Source organism: Rhipicephalus sanguineus, chromosome 1, assembly GCF_013339695.2.
Source record: "Rhipicephalus sanguineus isolate Rsan-2018 chromosome 1, BIME_Rsan_1.4, whole genome shotgun sequence".
Taxonomy (NCBI): Eukaryota; Metazoa; Arthropoda; class Arachnida; order Ixodida; family Ixodidae; genus Rhipicephalus; species Rhipicephalus sanguineus.
Window position 1 is genome coordinate 284,407,501 of NC_051176.1, and position 18,986 is coordinate 284,426,486.

The 18,986-nt window shown below is 46.8% G+C and overlaps 1 protein-coding gene across 1 annotated transcript in view; it reads left to right on the forward strand.

Annotated features, from left to right (window-relative positions):
- The window catches only part of LOC119379154 (1-phosphatidylinositol 4,5-bisphosphate phosphodiesterase epsilon-1), a 187,872-nt gene that overhangs the window by 75,969 nt on the left and 92,917 nt on the right, over positions 1–18,986 (forward strand). Inside the window, exons 6-8 of the mRNA XM_037648352.2 lie at positions 9,329–9,622; positions 15,646–15,795; positions 16,987–17,269. Of these exons, the coding sequence (XP_037504280.1) occupies positions 9,329–9,622; positions 15,646–15,795; positions 16,987–17,269 (727 nt within the window). The remainder of the gene's footprint in view (positions 1–9,328; positions 9,623–15,645; positions 15,796–16,986; positions 17,270–18,986) is intronic.

Here is an 18,986-nt window from a genome sequence, read left to right on the forward strand (position 1 = left end):
AGCTGAATAAAGCTTCCATAGCTCGAATGCACGCGTAGCTGAGCGCGGAACAAAATCGTTCGCCGGAATGCAAACGCTCGCACAGCAAGCAGCTTGCTGCGCCACGGCTCGCGAATGCACCAGTGTTGCCCGACTCTGAGGTCGCTCGCGGATTTATAAAAATATTCAATTATTAAGTAAGTGCTCGACAAAATGCGCTAAAATTTCGCCAGCTTGTTCGTGAACGCGCAAGGATTAACACACATAACACGGATTATGAAAGAAAACTTAGTGTCATGTCCCCTTTAAGAATTGGCGAATGGTACTGGGAATACCACATTGGTAGTGTGAGCGCAAACGTGTCGCTTTGAATCTGGTGCAAAGCTTTAATAATTGTTGGGGTTTAAAAACCGCGATATGATTATGAGGGACGCCGTAGGGGAGGGCTCGGGAAATTTCGACGACCGGGGGTTCTTTAACCTGCACCTTAATATGAGTACACGGGCCTCTAGCACTTAAGCCTTGTCTTGCCCAATGACATATATCCTTCGTCTTCGTGAGTGGCATGTCCGAGTCCCGGAGACGAGAGAGCGGTGCTCTCGCGCAGACTCCCACGCTGCCTTCTTGCTTTCGAAGCGCCGACTGTCGTAAATGAAACTAAAAACGTAGCGAAAACGATGACTGCTGCGGATCCGCAATGAGAGCCATATGCTACAGCGTGCACAAATTATTATGCGCCGCCACGCCTGTTCCTATTGGCCCAATACATCCGGTCATCCTTCGATGGTGACGACCTAGAAAAGAGGGGCGCTATATCCGCATAAGCGCCGGCTGACTACATTTTTATGCAGCGGCAAACGGTCGGCAACCTTTGTCCGCACTGATGCCATCGTATACAGCGCCGTGCAAACGCGTAACATTTCCGCAGAAATAGGCAAACTTCCTGCCCCATAATTCGCTATCCAGTTGCCGGTGCGCGGCTGCTTCGCAGCACTCATCATCGTTCCCACTTGTCGTCGTTACCCGCAGAAGACGGCGGATATGTGAGTATTTTTTTTTTTTCTGGCGTTCCTCGCATGCGTTACGATTCGTTAGGAAGTTCGTACAAGTTGAGCGTATATTCTCTGACGCCACGAAGAACGTCAAGTCTGATGACTTTATATTTTGTTCTCGATGTCGTGTAAGAGCGCGGGAACTCTCCCATATCATCTACATTGGCAAAGAACCATTTTAGTGCGAGCATATATACCTCGCAAAAAACGTGGGCTGTTGAGCGTATCGGTTTACCTTTTTTACTCGGTCTTCTTTTGTATTATTGTTTTCATTCAATCTTGCGCGTCTGAGAAAAATATTCAGTGAAAATGCCGGGTATGGCACCGTATACCCTATTTGCAATCCTATACGTACGGCCTGGGGGCATTTCTGAGCGCATAGAAAAGGACCAAGCACTCAAGGGTAGCTAACAGCTAGACGCCGGTCGGCGATCGGCTTACGCTTTCAGTCGCTATAGGAACACAGGGCCAACTTCGCAAAGTTTTTCTTTCGTAAGGGCTTTTTTAATGACCGGCCGCTTCTTCTAATGATAAGCCGAACATAAAGATTGGCTGAAATTTTATCTTACCAACAACTATAGCGTAAGGCTTTTTTTTTTTTTTCATTTTCTGATAGGGGGAACGGGACTCGGACACGGATTCCCAAGTGTTCTTCATCTAGAATTGCTCGCACGTGTAAGCCAATCCTGATGCTGAGCAATATTATTCACGAAAGCGGTTTGCCATCGGCAAAGAACATTGGAAAACGAAAAGCTTTATCAATTCGGCTTCCGTACTCGAGAAGGAAATGTTTGCCTGGACTCTGCCTACACGACACGCTTCCGTAACTAAGCAGTGATGTAATACACTGTGTGTAGCTGTAATCTCGCCGTCGGCATACGCTTCGCGTAGTTTTGTTTTCGGTTATCTCACTCTGAGTGGCTGTCTATCGGATGCTATCTTCCAAAAGGGTTCCTTTACGGCCATGCATTCAATTTCGTTGGACGACGCTTTCTTGACTATGCATTTATTTCTTTAAAGCGAGGGTTTGTTTGTTGCAATTTTTCCGCTGCTGCTGCTCAAAAACGCAGGCTCGTAAACTAGAGATCGCTCGCATTTTTACTACGCCTAGCTGTTGGCCCTGTTTTCTACGGAATTATGCAGTTATGAAACGGAGTTTTGCAGTTATATAACTTAATATTATCATTGTTATCTCTGCTACAAATGCAGGTCATGAAGAACGCAAATCCTTTTTAAAGCAAGTCTTTCTGTCTACATTTTGGGGCATTCATGTCTGTCGCATCGGCTTGGTCCTTATCTCGTCGAGTGAAGCGCCAGGAACACCATCTCCAAACTCGGCCCACTCTAGTCTGCACCACTAGGTGCTTATCCGAATAGACAATTTCGGCCACGAGCGTGCGTAACTGGGCGTGTGACGTCGAGTATGCGAACGTCCTTGGAACATTCCTCAGAATGCTTTTGCGCCCCGTGCTTGTACGCAGGGGGCTCGAATAGACGAAGTGAACAAAATCAAAATAAAGCGCCCATTTGAGAAGTGAAGAAAAACAACTGAAGTGAAGACTTGTCTGTCAGGATTAACAAAAGCTTCGCTTATCAACGATTCCGGTGTACGAGTGGGATCCACCAATCCTTCAACGGCGTTTCTTCAGCCTTTACTTGGAGCACGCCGTTGGTAAATGCATTACAGCATATTCGTGTACAAGTACTAAAGAACATACACTGCTTCATAAAGCAGTTCCCGCGTTCTGGCAGACTAATAATACGCTTAAGTTGGACTAATAAAGCCATTGAGCATTTGTGAAAGTTGGCAGTCAGCTGTTTTCATACGCAAAGCTCGAAACCTGCGAGTTTGGAGGGGAAAAAAAGAAACGAGCAGAGGGAGAGCAGTAGTAGTGTGAGTCACCCTCCTCGCATATTATAACCAATCGAGGGCTTGTTGTCGGCTTTCTTGGACGTCACTGATCCTCTTAGCTGCTTGCCTTAGTGAGGGACTGAGAATGCGTGAGCAGGTATGCAAGTAATGTCGGTCATCAGCATAGAATAAGTGCAGTGGCCAGGCAGAGACATCATTCTCCCAGCCATGAGGCACGAAGCATCGCTTGGAAGAGAGAGGTCGCAGTTCGAATCGGCTAGAGCCGATGGCGCGTCCGATTGCATGTGGCCATTAGTTGATCGAACTGCCGGTTGTTGCTTACTCAGCCTCTCACCGTTGGCAAGCTGCGTGGACAAGGCCACGTTGACGGCTCGCAGGTCAGCAGCCGAGAGTTGGGGCGACGAGAGAACGAGCGCGTCGTCCGTTGCGATCGGAACCGCACGACCGCTTTTCACTTGACGTGAGGCCCATAGAGATCTCGAGACAAGATCTCAACCTGCGATAGAAAAGGGTGCCGTCCACTTGGTACGCGCATGGGAGTGGGCGTCGTCGTTTGTCGCCCTCTGCACGAATGCTGCAATGAAGGGCCGATCGCCTGCCGCTTCACGAGATCAAGGCGTACGCTGCATGGCAGCGTTGGGCCGCCGTTCCCAGTACCGTTCCAGTATTATTGCCGCTGAGATCCGCTAGAGCCGCTTCGAGAGACGCAGCAGTTCTGTGCGTGTGCTGGCAGCTAGCAGACATTGTGCACTGAACAAGGTGAGACACATCGACGCTCCATGCGCACGGCGATGGAGTTCGAGGTGTTCGTGAATTCCGAACGTGGTATGTTCGTTGCCTTCTGTTTACAGATTCGGCCCCTTACTCCGGCATCGACGATATAAATCGCCTGTTTCCAGAGTGGCCAACTTATCGTAGGTTTACCGCTGACCGCTAGAGGTTTTCATCCATGTGTCCGATTCATCTTTAAATTAAAGTGTTGCAATCGCAGGCAAGTTTTAATTGCCCAAATTCACTAATAATTATTATAAGAAAGCTTCCATGTTGCTAAGTGTACATAAAACGCACTACGCGACGAGGCCGTATCAGTGTTGGTGTCGTGTATTTTCGCTGGAGTTGTCATGTCTATTGTAGAGAGAAAAACAAGGTCATAGAAAATTTACCATGAACACTTTTTTTATGCATGCAGGGAAATGGGTTCACTTTTAACAGCATACCTGCCGTCACTTGTTGCGGAACGATGATGCTTCATTTCGTTCGACGAACAAATAGAGCGCCAACGAAGCTCATGGTGTTCAGGTTATATATATATATATATATATATACATATATATATATATATATATATATATATATATATATATATATATATATATATATATATGGTGCCAGCAGATATTCGCGATGTACAGCGGTTGCATGCCATATGACGCTCACCGCACCTACACAGTTGTAGCCTTTAACATAGCTTTCAGACCCTTGCGATCAAACTTGTCGTGATGTAGATATGCTTTAGGGAGGTTCCTGTAGCATACATCTATTTTGATTTGTTTCATATTTTCCAATGCGAAAGTCGCAGTAGATGTCTTGAGGCTTGCTAAGTTTACGAACTGCATACCTTGAATTTTTCGGATTGGCCCTCCCAAACGTCTCTACATTAAGTTTTCCGTCCTGCATTACATGTACTCACTGGACAAGTATTGCCACCTTACCTGCATGTTTTGGCCAGAAACGACACGCGTGCTATAAAACAGCACGTGTCTCGCTGAACCGCAAGCATATCTGAAGCGTCTATGCATATGTGCAATGGGATTGTGCTTGTAATCACATTCCTCGAACCCTGTCTCTAAAGATTACTACCAACTTCTAGAGCTCAGTATTGACTAATATTTAAGCATATTCAAAGTCTCGGCCACCCAGCGCTTAATGATGGTGTCCTTTTATTTATTTATTTCATAATCTAGTCGAGTAGCTGTGTATCTATCTTTGGTAGCTGTTCATCTACTGCCGCATTCACTCTTTACAACTTCTTCTTTTATACTATAATTCAACGGTTATGTTTACGCCATGAGCTCAGAATAGAATTTGTGCTTTGACTTTGGACTCGCCATCTACTAAAACGTTAGAGAAAAAGAAGAGAGGCCTGAAACGAAAGCGCCCCCATTAGCAGAACCACAAGCACAGTACAACTCTACACAACGCAGCACGATACGACACGACGCAACGCACGAACCAGCGCTTTTCTGATCGCTCTCGCCGTACGCTGCTCGACGCGGTACATCACCGATGAACTGTGCTGCGGCTTTTTTCCCGTACGACGGCTTCCAGGGCACGAGAATAGGGTGAACACCTGTGCCCAAGATATTTTCGTAAGTTCAGGAGCGTCAGCGTGCCGATGGACCGGCGCGCGTGAGCCTTTTCTCCTCCGACGCGGTTCCTAGGCCCCTTCCTGCCGACACCGGGCATTCCTTAGCCCTGCTTGTGGCTCCGATGACGTCGCGCAAGGATATAAATGTTCTAAGGCTCCGCCGTCCTTTCGACGCATGCGTGTTCAGAGCCGAGGCAAAGCTCTTTCTGCGGCGTTGCCCACGTCACGGTAGCTGCTGTGCAGTAACGCCGCTGGTTGCTCCACATTCTTGAACAAGTGTGTACGTAGGGAGAAATATGGTCTAGCTTAATGAGGCCGGAAGCAGTATGCCTCCGACTACTCTCTTTCACCTCTATGGCGAAACAGTACTTGCGGCAGCGAGTCATTGTATAAAATCGTCCCTAGTATTTTGAGCACATGCCCGCGCTTGTAAAATAAGTATTCCGCAGCACTTCTTTCAAGGTGAATAGCTTACCACAGTCTAAGAATTTTGCCAAGGGATGATTGTCCAGAGGCGTAAGTTTGTGGTGTACGCTACAAATTACAGTTACATTGCTGCACAGTCGATCGACACATGGCCTCTGTTCGTCCGGTCACATCACACGAACACGATGTGGAGCTTCCACGTTGGAGCACTCAATACGTCCATTCGTACATTCTGCTTACCATGCAGCATGTGTTATGTATTTGCCGCTATGAGTGCATTTACCATTTATGAGCGCGCGCGCGCGCGCGCGCGTGTGTGTGTGTGTGTGTGTGTGTGTGTGTGTGTGTGTGTGTGTGTGTGTGTGTGTGTGTGTGTGTGTGTGTGTGTGTGTGTGTGTGTGTGTGTGTGTGTGTGTGTGTGTGTGTGTGTGTGTGTCTGTGCGCGCGCGCGCCAGAATAACGAGACAAAATGCCTGAATTTACCCATTTCGTCCCAAAAATAGCTGCCCATAGTCTGGACTGCGGGTTTCGGGGCGGAATTGTTAGCGGGCAGATTGCATGGCGAGAGATCGGTAGCCCAAAATTTTGTCCATATTGCCGGGTGTCCATATTGACGGGGTCCATATTAGCGAGACATGACTGTATATGCTACGACAAGTTTGACACCGAAAGTTCTGGTTTACGCTAAAGAAAGTTAACAAAAAGCCTATAGCGAGCTGGTTAACCTCTCTACATTTTCTTGTTCTTCCTCTCTCTATATCTCTGAAGCGAGCTTCAACTTTCCGATAGTGACCAGTTAAAAATTGATTATATTAATTAAATATAATAAATATATTACTTGCTATAGGTATTAACTCAAATAACATTTCATCGTTTTTGTACAAGTGTGCTCTTCATCGGACATGAATAAATGCGGGCAAATTGTTATAATTTTTTTATGTATACTATTTTGAGCCTTTGGCTCATTCATGATATTTATCGCACAAACGCAGGATTAGGGCTTTCAGGGGCGCCGTATAGTGGAAGGCTTCGAATTAATTTTCACCACCTGGACTTTTTGACGTGCACCTAATACAAGTATACGAGCGTTATTCTGCAAGGGTAGATTTTCGGCCTTGTTGGTGCGACATATTTCGATATTGTTAAGCGCGGAACTGATACGACGGGGACGTGACAGGGAGTAACACACACACAAGCGCTAACGTTCAACCTTATGAATGGCTATGAATGGCCGAGGGAAGTTCGCAGCGATGCCCTACCTACACAAGATTTCCCACAACATAAAAGAGTGGGTTCTCGAGCAAATATTAGCGTGCTTTTACGGCTCCAAACAAACTGGAAAAACTGTGCAGACGCAGCAACCGAACTGCTAACGAAATACGCGGCTGTGATAAAAATCACAGAACAAATCGCGTGCCATGCAAAGAAGGTGTTTTGTACCAGCTCCCCCTATCGTGTAGAAAAACTACGGAAAAACTACGTAGGGCGAACGGGGCGGTGCCTCAACGACAGGCTTGAAGAGCACAAAAACAATGTAAAGAAGGGTGGCGGTACTTTGTTATCTGCCATTGCCGCACGTGTGGGTGTTCGCCTCCTTTTGATGAGTGCTCTGTTATACGCTTGTACCAAGATGAAACCACGCGGTTGATTGTCGAATCGGCGACCATACATCCGCTATAGGCCAAGATTGTGTCGGCACATCATCATCGTCATTGCCTAGAAAAGAATTGTCATTCACCGATGCCTCCGCATATGCGCATGCCTAAGTGTCCGCAGTTTAATGTATATATGTCTTTATCCGGCTTCCAATAAAACATTATTGAAAGTTAGCGCTTGTGTGTGTGTTACTCTCTCTCCCGTTCCCGTCGTATCAGTTCTGCGCTTAAAGGGCCCCTCACCAGCCTCCGAAAATACAAAAAACGAGCGCAAAATTCCCTCCTGGCATGCATTTCTCGTCTTTCTAGCGCACTTCGTGACGCATAAGTGATTCCCGTGACATCTATATAGTACATACTCTCGATTGGTCTATATACGCGCGAAATATCACGTGTGAATTGTCTCCTGCACTGCTTTGCCATGCAGCCGTCCATCCGTTCTTCCTTGCCTCGCATGACTATCGTGCGCGATCACTTAATTTTCTGTGTTTGCGACTGCGAAAACGGAGATAACAGCGTGTAGCCGACAAGCGCGAAATCTTGATAGGGTCAGCGCTTAGTGCTGACTAGGTACTACACATGCTTTTAAGAAATAAGTGGCGAGGGGGAGATACGGCCTGCAGGAAGAGTAGCGAAGGCGAGGAGGAAGCCACTCCCTCGTCTTTGAACGCGGGGTGGTGAGCGGGCCTTTAACAATATGAATATATATGAAGGTTATTCCATTCCGCTCCCACCAAAACGCTATACCGTCGCGGCAACCGGCGTCGCCAGTGGGGGTTGGGGGGGGGGGGGTCACACTTACCTCCCCCTCCTGGGAAATTTTCAATTTTGCGTCTGTATATATACACGCACACATACAAACAAAACGCACGCTCAAGCATACATAAAGTATGGTTGAACGCCTCCCCCCCCCCCGAAAAAAATTTCTGGCTACACCCCTGGTCGCGGCCAGGAATCGAACCCGCGACCTCGAACTCGGCAGCGCTGCGCCACAGTCGCCGAGTTACCGCGGCAGGTAGCTTGGGCATTACAGAGTTAATATGTTTGTATCTATAGGTTTTGCGCGGGCAAAGTTAGGAGACGCAAACCACCGGGCGAACAATAGAACGGAAACAGGGGACGGAGCACTATGTACACTAACACGCTTGGGCGCGCTATATCTAAATCTCATTAGTAGAATCAAGGATACGCATATATATTGTCTTCACAGCGCTGTTTATTCAACATATGAGATTCTCAACCTAATAGCTTAAATTGACACTCTTGTGTGCGTTTTTTACTACTTTTTAAGCACTTTCAGGTATATAGAGGTACTGCATAAGAGCCATTAATGGTTGTTTACGAATGCATTGGTAAGTGCCCTTACGTTGGTGTGCAGTTAAGTGTAGTAAAATATGTGGAGGAAGCCACCTGTATCTTCATTGCAATGATGCATGCACTTCTCAATAGTCTTCCCGCAGCAGTATTCTCCTCTCTGATTTTTTTTTTTCGAACCTGTTGGGAAACTGCCGGGTTCAAACTCTTCGTTGGTATCTTTGTGACCAGAAGTTGAGTTCGAAGGTTGGTGGAGGGGTGAGAGTGTGGGGATCAGGAGCTGTCTGTCATTTTAGAAGTACCCTTAGGAGCTCCCCCAAAAGAACAAGCTTGCCCTCCTCTGGAACAGTTTAATGAAACTTAAAATTAATTTTCCTCACGGTGTTTCTTTTTATTTTTTCGGCTTCAAGGCCAGTTGATATATGTATAACATAGTAGCTACTTTACTAAAAAGCGAGGCATTCATTAGCCCAAGTTCTTGTCTACGGAGCTTCGCAGAACCACCGCTAAGTTATCCTGCCTGCCTGCCGGCGACTGCGACGGCCGCGGATGCTGGCAGGTGTCCTTTTCACTAAGCCGATACAGAGACGCTTTTGCAACGCATTTAAAAGTCATTAGTAAGGTTTCACAGTTGAGCCCCGTATGTGTTGTCGGAATGCAGGAGGGCCTGATCCCCGAGCCGCCGGGCCCCGGCGAGAGCAGCAGGATGTCGTCGGCGGAGGCTGACGACAGCCCCGCCGAGTCCTCCGACGGGGCCTGCGAGCCGGCCACGCCCACCAACCGCTCGTCGGGCAGCTTCTTGCGCGTGGTGCCAAAACGACGGTCGCTCATCCTCCGCCAGTGGATCGGCTCAAACGGAAACCGCTCGCCAACGGGGCTGCACAACGCGGTCAGCCTCAAGGAGTGCCTACCGCCGTGCTACCACACGGCCAAGAACATCGGCAAGACTATCAAGGTATCAAGTTTCACCAAATCGTAAAGTAAAGAGACTTGGTCTGGTAAAAATAATTTATTGATCCGATCGGTACATGTTATTAAAATTCTTCAAAATAGTTTTCTTGGGCATCGATACACCGATTACAATGCCTCGCTGCAGAGGCTCCCTGAAAGTCAGCTGTCGTAACCTCTTTCAGAGACTGTGACAGGCCGTCGAAACTGTGACCTTTCAGGCTTCTCTTGAGCTTTGGGGACAGGAGGAAGTGTGCTGTGCTCACATCGGGGCTGATGCAGCTCTGATACAGTCCCGATGTGAGCCCGGCAGGCTTGTTCCTTTTTTCCAAAGCTCAAGAGAAGCCGATGGTGTTCCGGCAATCTAACGGGCTGTCACGGAGTCTCTGAAAGGGGTCGTGGCAGCCGACTTTCAGGAAACCTTTGCAGCGTGGTAATCGCGTTGAACGTGGTGTATCGAAGCCCCAGGAAACTGTTTTGAAGAATTTTATTATTATGTTCCGATCGGATCAATAAATTATTTCTATCAGACCCAGTCTTATTACTTTACGGAAAGACCCTGTAGGTTGCTTCGCTCTAACGGAAAGACGTGAAAGTTGCTAATGCGTTTTGGGCTCGTCTGTCAATGTTGTGAGGCAGTGTGTTCGGCAGAAATAAAGGCGCAGCCGCATCTGTTGGTATTAAAATGAAAAGGTCACCGAAACCCTTCTTTTCTAGACATCAGGGCATGTATTTACAAAAGCGTATTACGCTGGAGCTGTTTTAAAAAAGAAATGCTCAGCCGGACGACCAATGGCAGCCGTCAATTATGAACAAAAATCTTTCGACCTAAGAATGAAGACCAGAAATTTTTTTTTGAAATCTCAGTAATGCGGTACCTAGCACACATAAGAATGCATTAATGCTCTCTTTTAACTGTTATTGCGCCTCAAATTTTTGAACCTTCATGGATAAAAGGCGGAGGATTAGTGAGATTACGAAATTCGGTGTCCCGTACATCTGTGCACATGTTCAATATAGCATATCTCTTGCATACATAATTTATGTGAAGCAAAGGCTCTAGTGACTACACAAGTGCCCCGGATCAAATTGAACAGAGTAACAAAATTTCGTACGTAAAGCTGCTTGTTACACTTAAAGATGTCTGATTTGATTTCACACTTCACGAAAAATTTTTGCTTAAAAACGAGCTTGGTTGTCCCCGTGACAAGGCTCGCGAAATCGCAGTCAGACCAATTGATGCGCGACCTCTCTGTGGAGCTTGCTAGGAGACCTATCGCTGAAGAAGATTTGTCTTAGGTGAAGGGTCCGTAACGCCGCTCAGATTTATGTTATCACTTCCCTTAAAGCATGCTCTCTAAAGAAGCCTACTACGTCTGAGCAGAAAAAATAATGTTGCAGTGGCTTAGCTCGGCTATGCCAGGATATCGTAGCGTTAGCAAAGGTTCAGCTGATTGTTCTTAGCTTTCCTGATTGTCTAGGATTAGCTTGATTATCATGCCTACTGCTGCTCCAATGACACACACATGGTATACATATTATGTGACACATGTATATTTATTTTGCCAGGCAACTGCTTCGGGATCCGATGAGTTAAGCTTCTCCGCTCTTCTGCGCCGTTGAGCAGCATTTGCGCTCTCCTTCTCCATGGCTAGACCACACTGGCAAACGCCAGTCAGAGGCGCTATCAAGCGGCTCCAGCGCAGTGTCACACGGCGACTACACAGCGAAGGCGAATAGCTGCGCGCACGCCGGCGCCAGTACGTCTACCTCGGCTACGACGTCACTCCTCTGGAAAGCGCAGACCGGCGGTAGCGAGTCGCGCGCGGCAGCGGCGGAGTGCGCGGGTGGTGCCGGTTCCGATGCGCCAGCTGTGTGACATCACTGATCCTCGCGCATGCGCAGCACGGATCTTGAGGAGCCACGCGAAACTGGATTGGCTAGGCCAGTGTAGCTAACGCTACAAAAAAAAACATATAGAAGGTACCGAATGGCCACGCGCCCGCATCCCCGTGCCTCATTCTTTGCTAAAACGTTAATCGGGATTGACCGTAAAGCGTTAACAGTGATGACCGTAGCGTTACAAGTTGATCAACTCCGCAAGCAACAGTAAAGAGAATAAAGGCGATACCCTATTACCGCTGTATTAAAAAGGCAATGTAATGATGGCGAACAAAACATTGAATGAGTGCTTACATGTGTCCATCAAAAATAATTATTTTACTGAATTTAGTTCAACCTCAATGTACGGCTGTTTTGTCGGTGTCTCAGTGACTGCGTGATTCACATGTCAAATGTACATGTTGCCGCGTTTCAAACGGTTGCAGGGTGCCTTTTGCATGCGTATACGGCTTGTAGTGCACTGCGTATGCTTTCTTGTGTTTGATGAGCACGTCAGCGAGACACAAGAGGCTCACTCAGGAAGGCGCGGTGCATCTTCGAGTATGCAGTAAGACTCCAAACAGCTCTTTATGATTGTCGTGCTGCCTAGACAACGAAACAGCTGTAATGGCGGCGAGCGTGACCGTCACCTCGGTTACGGCGCTATAGTTGCGAGTGGCCGCCGGCATCACAGCATGTACAGCAGCGTAATAGCAAAAATATTATAATTATGAACCCTCGAGTGACAAGGGAAAAAAAAAGGGGGGGGGGGGGGGCAGCGTGCCGCCAATGTTTTTGCAAACTATATGGACCTATTCTCAAAAGAATGGCATGATTGCAGAGTGATGTTCTTAACAGCTTGAATTTTTTCTATCATCCTTGAAATTCTGTCTCCTATCATCCTCAGTGTTTTCAAGCAGAGCATCGCCACTTCATCATTTTAATGCATTTTCAGAGCCATCGCCAGCTATCTTGGATGCATTAGAAAGATGCATTGCTGGGCGATATCGTTATTAATTGCTAAATATGAATCGCCCAAACTGACCGATGCCTTAATAATCGCGTTATGGAACATCGAGCATCCCTGAAAGGGCAGTCATTTTGTTTTACATTGCCGTGAGGACACTTTCACTCCGTTGATATCCGATGCCGCACGTGAACTCGCAGAAAACGCATGTGAAAAATATGTAGCCGTGCCTTCAGCGGCGTTGCACAAGGCAGAAATACATTATCTGTAAGCTCATTTAAAGTAATTTCCTAAGTAGAGAGATCAATAGTTTTTTTTAACACATTGGTCCTCCAGTTTTTCTACATTGTCTCTTGTTTCTCAATAAATTTCCAGGTGTCAGTATAAGCGCTCAGGTTTTCGCCTTCTTGGCTCCTGTTGCTCGCTTTTGAGCTCTGCTTTATCTAGCTTGGATGTGTAAAGTTAACTGTACTAATCACGTTTTTGTCTTGGGCGGCATCGACATACACTAGTTGCTGTGGTATGCTTTCCAAGTGGTATATGTATAAGGCATCTCAGTAAGTTAATGTAGATCATTTTATCCCGTTACCGATGTTATCCGGATAGCTACTTCTCTAGTAAAGGCATGTCATTCTACGCATCTAACAGCGACTTATTTTAGTAGCTGTATATCACTGAACATTCCTGCAACCCCTAAATAATGTCACATTTTCAAGAGAACACTGAAATAACGTTCACTTAGAAACCATATGAAGATATTTACCAATTTCGCCACTCTTTCTGGCTTTCGAAGTAAAAAATCAAGCAGAATAACAAAGAGAAAACACACGCACAATTGTGCACAAAGGCCGATGTATAGTCGCTAGAACAGATCCACTGTTCATCATTTGCAACTTTGTTATTAACTATTGAAAAATACAGAGATACTTGATCAGTCTGATAATATCTTGTTGATCTGAGGTAGCTTAAGTGATCCTTGTAAATGAGAAAAGGAACTGCTGTGGTATACCCATATGTTTTAGACCCATAAAGGCAACTCGACTGGACTGCTAGGCGCAAATCGATGCATCGTGCAGCACACTCTTTGCATATTCAAGCGAAAATAGAGACAGATTTGTCGATGACAGCGGCATCTGTTCTTTCTTTCACGATAACCCTCACACTTACATTTGTGTTATTCGTGATTTGACGAAATTTCGCACAGCGCCTCTGTCCGAAGTATACAACTGCCTGAGCACTTATAGCCCCGCAAATGTCGGCACCCTCTATTGGCCCCAGGCACGCCACGCAGGGATTCCAGCGTCGTTATATCCCCAACGGGATAAATGTCGTCTGCGGAAAAAAAAGAAAAGAAAATTAGAAACAAATGGGGGAGAAACAGCCAGTCCTTTTGCTTCGTTTTTAGTCTGACTACGCGAGGTAACGGTGTATGTGAGCCTTAAAAGGGCGGCACCGATAACCTTTTATGGTAGTGTCACAGGGTGGGGAAAAAGTGCTAGTCTTATTCTCTCTCAGCAGTTTCACAACAGCTTTTCATGTCACCGAAGGACTAAAATAACCAGGGCCCGTATTCACAGAAACTTCTTACGCTAGAATAGTTCGTAAAAGAAGAATTTCCAGCCTATCGTGATGCTGGGCATATTGTTAGCGAAGCTAGCTGGCCAATGGCAAAATGCGCTTAAAAATTGGGCTTCGTCAATTCAGCGTCAGTTGCGTAAAAATCCCCTTAGAATGTGACGTTTAAATTAACAGGCACTTGTAATTCGCCATCGCAAGCGTCAGAGGTTAAGAGTGTGAAAGAGACAGTATGGATAAGCTTTATTTAGATAATAATAGACTGAAGCCTGGGTTACAGACGCATGAAATACGCAGCGGGTCGTTGTTCAGTAAGCCCCATATTCAAAAACCATTCTATTCGCAAATGCTGTTTGCCATTGGTCGTTCGTCTTCGATAATTATGCGTCGAACATCTGGATTGGTTAGAGTGTTTCCATACGAAACAGTATTTGAGCAAGATGTTTTGGGAATAGTGGCATTCAGGGCACGCAAAGACGGCGTTTCGTCGTCGTCGTCGTCAGCGCAGCAGACTGCGTATTCAAACCCGATGCGTAGTACTGGATTCGCGCAGCTGCGCACATGCGTAGCTGGCCTTGAAGTGCTCCAGTTCAAGTAGTAGCGCTTGTGGAAACCCCTTGCAAGCTCGATGTAGGATATACGCGGCAGATAATAAAAACATTTCTTTTCACATTCACTCACGGTATTAACAAGATAACGTTAAGGAGCTCGTTTCGCGCAAATTCCGGTGTCGGCGTCGGCGTCGTTGGTTGTGAGCGAAAAATCATCTTCTCTGTGACCGAAAAATCGAGAAAGATGCAAATAAAATAAGTAATAAAAAATCTTAGGGCTGGAGTGAGAATTGAATCCATGCCGTCTGCGTGGCAAGCAGGTGTCTGTCTGTTCGTGTCTTCGCTTCGTCCCCGTCTTCTTTGCGTCATTACAGTTTTACCTCAGGTGTTCTACCGCAGAGCCACACAATATCTTGAAACTACGTAGGAAAAAAACACTATATGAAGCGTAGCATCGCGCCAGGCGTCCAAACATGTGAATTGCGCAGCGAGTGGGTGGTTTAAAGGCCCACCTATTACAAAGCGCTCAGACATATTTTAGCATCATCATCAGCAAAAGCATCAACAAAGTGAAAAACTGCGTAGGTTCGCGTGTTGCCTTACGCACGCGTAGTGGGCACTCCGCTGATTCGCAATAGGGAGAAATATGGCGTAGTGGGCACTTAACCACTGTACTTGCAATTGGCATTCTAGGATAGTTTGAAACGGCCAATGTTACGCACACAGTCGTTCGTTTCCTTACGGCACGGCTGAGGCATGTACCGAGAACCGAAGCTAGGCTAGCAGTTGAGAAGGCGATGGGCACGTGGCCCCATTACGCTATCGCGTTCTACTCTTGAAGGCGAAGCTCAAGCGTCTTCCAAGTTTTTTTGTACCTTTTCGCAGAAACGTCCCGCAGGATGTTTTCTTTTTTTTTTTCCTGTACTCTAATTACGTGAGCGTTAGTCAAAAGATCTCACCTACGCGAATCGTACATCTCTGCTTCGTGGACTTTGAGTTAAGCGTAGTGGATTTTTCAAGCGCTGAAGCCTACGCGCTCTCTTGTTAATATCGCAGGAGCAGAAGCGCAAGCTGTTTCACTCACCGCTATACGAAAGCGAGATCCACCTGAAGCGACTGTACATTCAAACATGCAAGCGGCTGCCCTCATACGGCTGCCATGTGTTCCAAGTGAAAGAGCTGCTCCGAGGCAAGACAAAGAAGCGGGTAAGCACCACTCTCCCCTTTCGTTCCGTGACCGCCTGCACAGAGAGCGTGGGCGTGAACTGTACAGTGCAGTGCAGGGTTGGCCGATGTGAACTCTGCTTATATTCACAAAGTAGCACAGTCACACATTTCAGTGCACTTATGTGATAAAGTAATCTATCACGCGTTGCGAGCCAACCCACGTTTACAGAATGCTGTTTCCAAACTCGACGTTCTGCACAGAAGGCCTTTATGCGTAAAATTTTCGCGAACTTAATTACCTCCTTCGAGCGAGAAAAACCTGAAAGGATGCGTGTGGCGCGACTCATAACACAGGTGTAACATTCGTGCATAAGTAAGTGAAACCAAGGCTACCTTGTGAGTTTGTTAGACTTTACTTCTTGAGGAAGCAAAACGAATAATGTTTTCTTTTTTTTCTGTGGCGCACTTTTCAAATGCCCACTCACTCTTGATTTGTAGATGATTTGTAAACTGAGCTTTGTAGTTCGAATCACTGTCGTGCTCTTAGGTACACTCAGTACTTATGCATTGATTGCAAAATACTACATCTTATCAGCAACAACGCGTCAGTGGAGATAATAGACATCGTACGTCAACTCCGCGCCGTTAATACTGCACGGCGACACTGAATCTGCGAGCATAAAAGCGAGGAGTGCGTACAAATAAGGTAGCACCGTGTTTCTCAAAAAGCTAACGTTGTTTCTATGGTTGTGGCGCGATCTCAATTGATTGCACTACTTTGCAAGACGTCGTCACCATCGCCTGGTGAGCCAGGAGGTTTCTCAGGAACCAAACGGATGCGTCGCGGTGCAATGAAACATTTCCGAGTCGCTATTTGAGCGACTGCATCTTTCACTGGGATACGCGCCAGCGCTAAGATCCCGAGCCGAGGCCTCTTATCCCGAGTAGCTATCGATGAAGAGAGTTCTTTTGTTTGTTTCTTTCCGCCTCGCTCGCGGAAAGCACACCGTCGCCACCCTTCAGGTACGGCGGTGCGGGAGCGCGCATGACCGGGCGCGTCAAGAGGCGGAGGTCACGTGCGGGCCGTTCTGAGGCGCGTACCGACGACCTTGGTGGCTTCGCTAATGACGCGTCGAGGAGCCTTTCATCCGCGTCTAATTATCGCCTCTCCTTTCACGCGCCGCCGCTGAGTGCAACGCGACCGTTCTATAGCTCCCGGGGGGTACGCAGGCGCACCGCGTCCTGGGCATCGGCATCGAGCACGTGGTTCTGCTGGACAGCAAGACGCTGGTGCTGGCGAAGTCTCAGCACACGAGCGAGCTGCAGCAGTGGCGCGCCGGCGGAGGTCGCTCGCACGACCGACTGGTGCTCGAGTTCCGTGGCACCAAGTGGTCCTTCGTGGCGGCCCAGTCGCTGCGCTCCATCAGCTCGGTGCTCTGGGAGATCATGCAGGACCTGGACGCACGCTTCCTGGATGAGCATCTCATCACCACGCGTGAAGAGCTCGACAAAGGTCAGCCGCCAAAACAGCACTTTGTGCCCTAACATTTCCACGTCTTCCTCGCTGCTCGCACTGTGCTCGAACCATTATAAATGGCTAGTAGCGCAGCCATTAAGGCGCTTGCCTTCAGCGTGCAAATCATTCGTGTTCACTTGGTGTTGTGGCCGTTCCGGACAAAACTGAGGAGAGATTTTGTGCACGGAACACAAGAACATTGTTCTGGAGCAGAAATGGTCTTCGTAATTTACCGATTTTTTTTTCGTACCTCTAATTTATCCATCACTGGATGCATAGCTGGTAACCAAGGTCAGCGTCCATAGCCGTTCGCTTTTCGCCGTCACAAAAAAATGGCGATGAAGCCGTGTTAATGACATGTTGCATACAAGGAGCTCAAAGTACACGATAGAGACAAGATAGGAAACACGATGGGCGCTCACTTAATTTATTTTAATATTCATTATTTAAACAAACTCTGTGTGTTTATTCAGCTTTTGCTCTATCTGTAAGCATGTTTTCTGCCGATTATTTTTCTTTTTTTTTTTTTTGGCTTGTGGCTTGGTTCTCACATCTGTAGCTGCAGGGAATTTCATAACAATCAAGTCACTTTTGAGTTTCTTCTAGACCTAGCCTTGTAATTTGAGAGCCAGCCACGCCACTTGTCTAAATATTGTGTCTAACATTTTTTTTGCCTTCTTTGTTTCGTAAAACTATTCACTGCTTGCTCTTTGAGCAAATAATTTTGCACGTATTGTCCTAAAAAGCACTAGAGGTACTACTGCGTTTTTTTTACGACCGACTGGTATTTACGATCGCCTTTGACCACACATTTTCTTTGTCGCTATGCGCGAGATCGTGAGTTCAATTCCTGGGGTAGCAGCCGCACTTGTTTGTGGTAGATATGCAGTAACTCTCGTGCAGTTAATTTACATAAACATTAAGGGACTCCAGGTTGTCATAATGAACCCTAAGTCCACAACTATCAGAGGTGCCTCATAATCGGACAGCGGTTTTAGCACGTGAAACTGCAGGCCTAACTTAATTTTTTGTGTACACAGGTGTTCAGGTAAATTGCTCTTCCTCTCTCATTCTTTTATTTTTTTCCTGCTTTGATAGAGAAGCCGACCGGGCGCTTTTTTTTTTAACGTCGCTACCTTCTTCTGTGCACATTCTCTATCTCTGCTCCTTACGCGGTGCGAACTTATAACTTATCATCATCTGAAGGACTTGCGAGTTGCTATGCGCAGTTAGAACAAGCACATCCAAAGATGCACTAAAGCCAGAGAAAGAGGTATGCACGGACAAAATCCAGAAGCAATAAAAATTTTTCTCATACCCATTCTTATGGTGTTCAACAATTCGAAAATACCTGTTGTCACGTTTCCGCATATGAAATGCTTACAAAGATACGAATGACAGTTATGCGTTTCGGTAGCACCCGATAAGCTCATCGTAATGAAATCCGTCTTTTAAAATATTTGTCCTATTCTTATAGGTATTATGGCTTCATTCGTCAGCAACGCTCTTTCCTACACAACGTGACCTGCACAGCTTTTGTTGCTGTTGTTATTGTCTTCATCGTCTTCTCGTGACGAGGGGTGAACCACATATTAACCGAAGAGCACTTCGAACAGTATCCTAATCGTTCCTGCACAGTGCGCATTGTATGCGCCGAACTGCTTTTAAAGCACTTGATAAAACAAAAGCCCCTTTTCCCACGAAAATCCTGCGG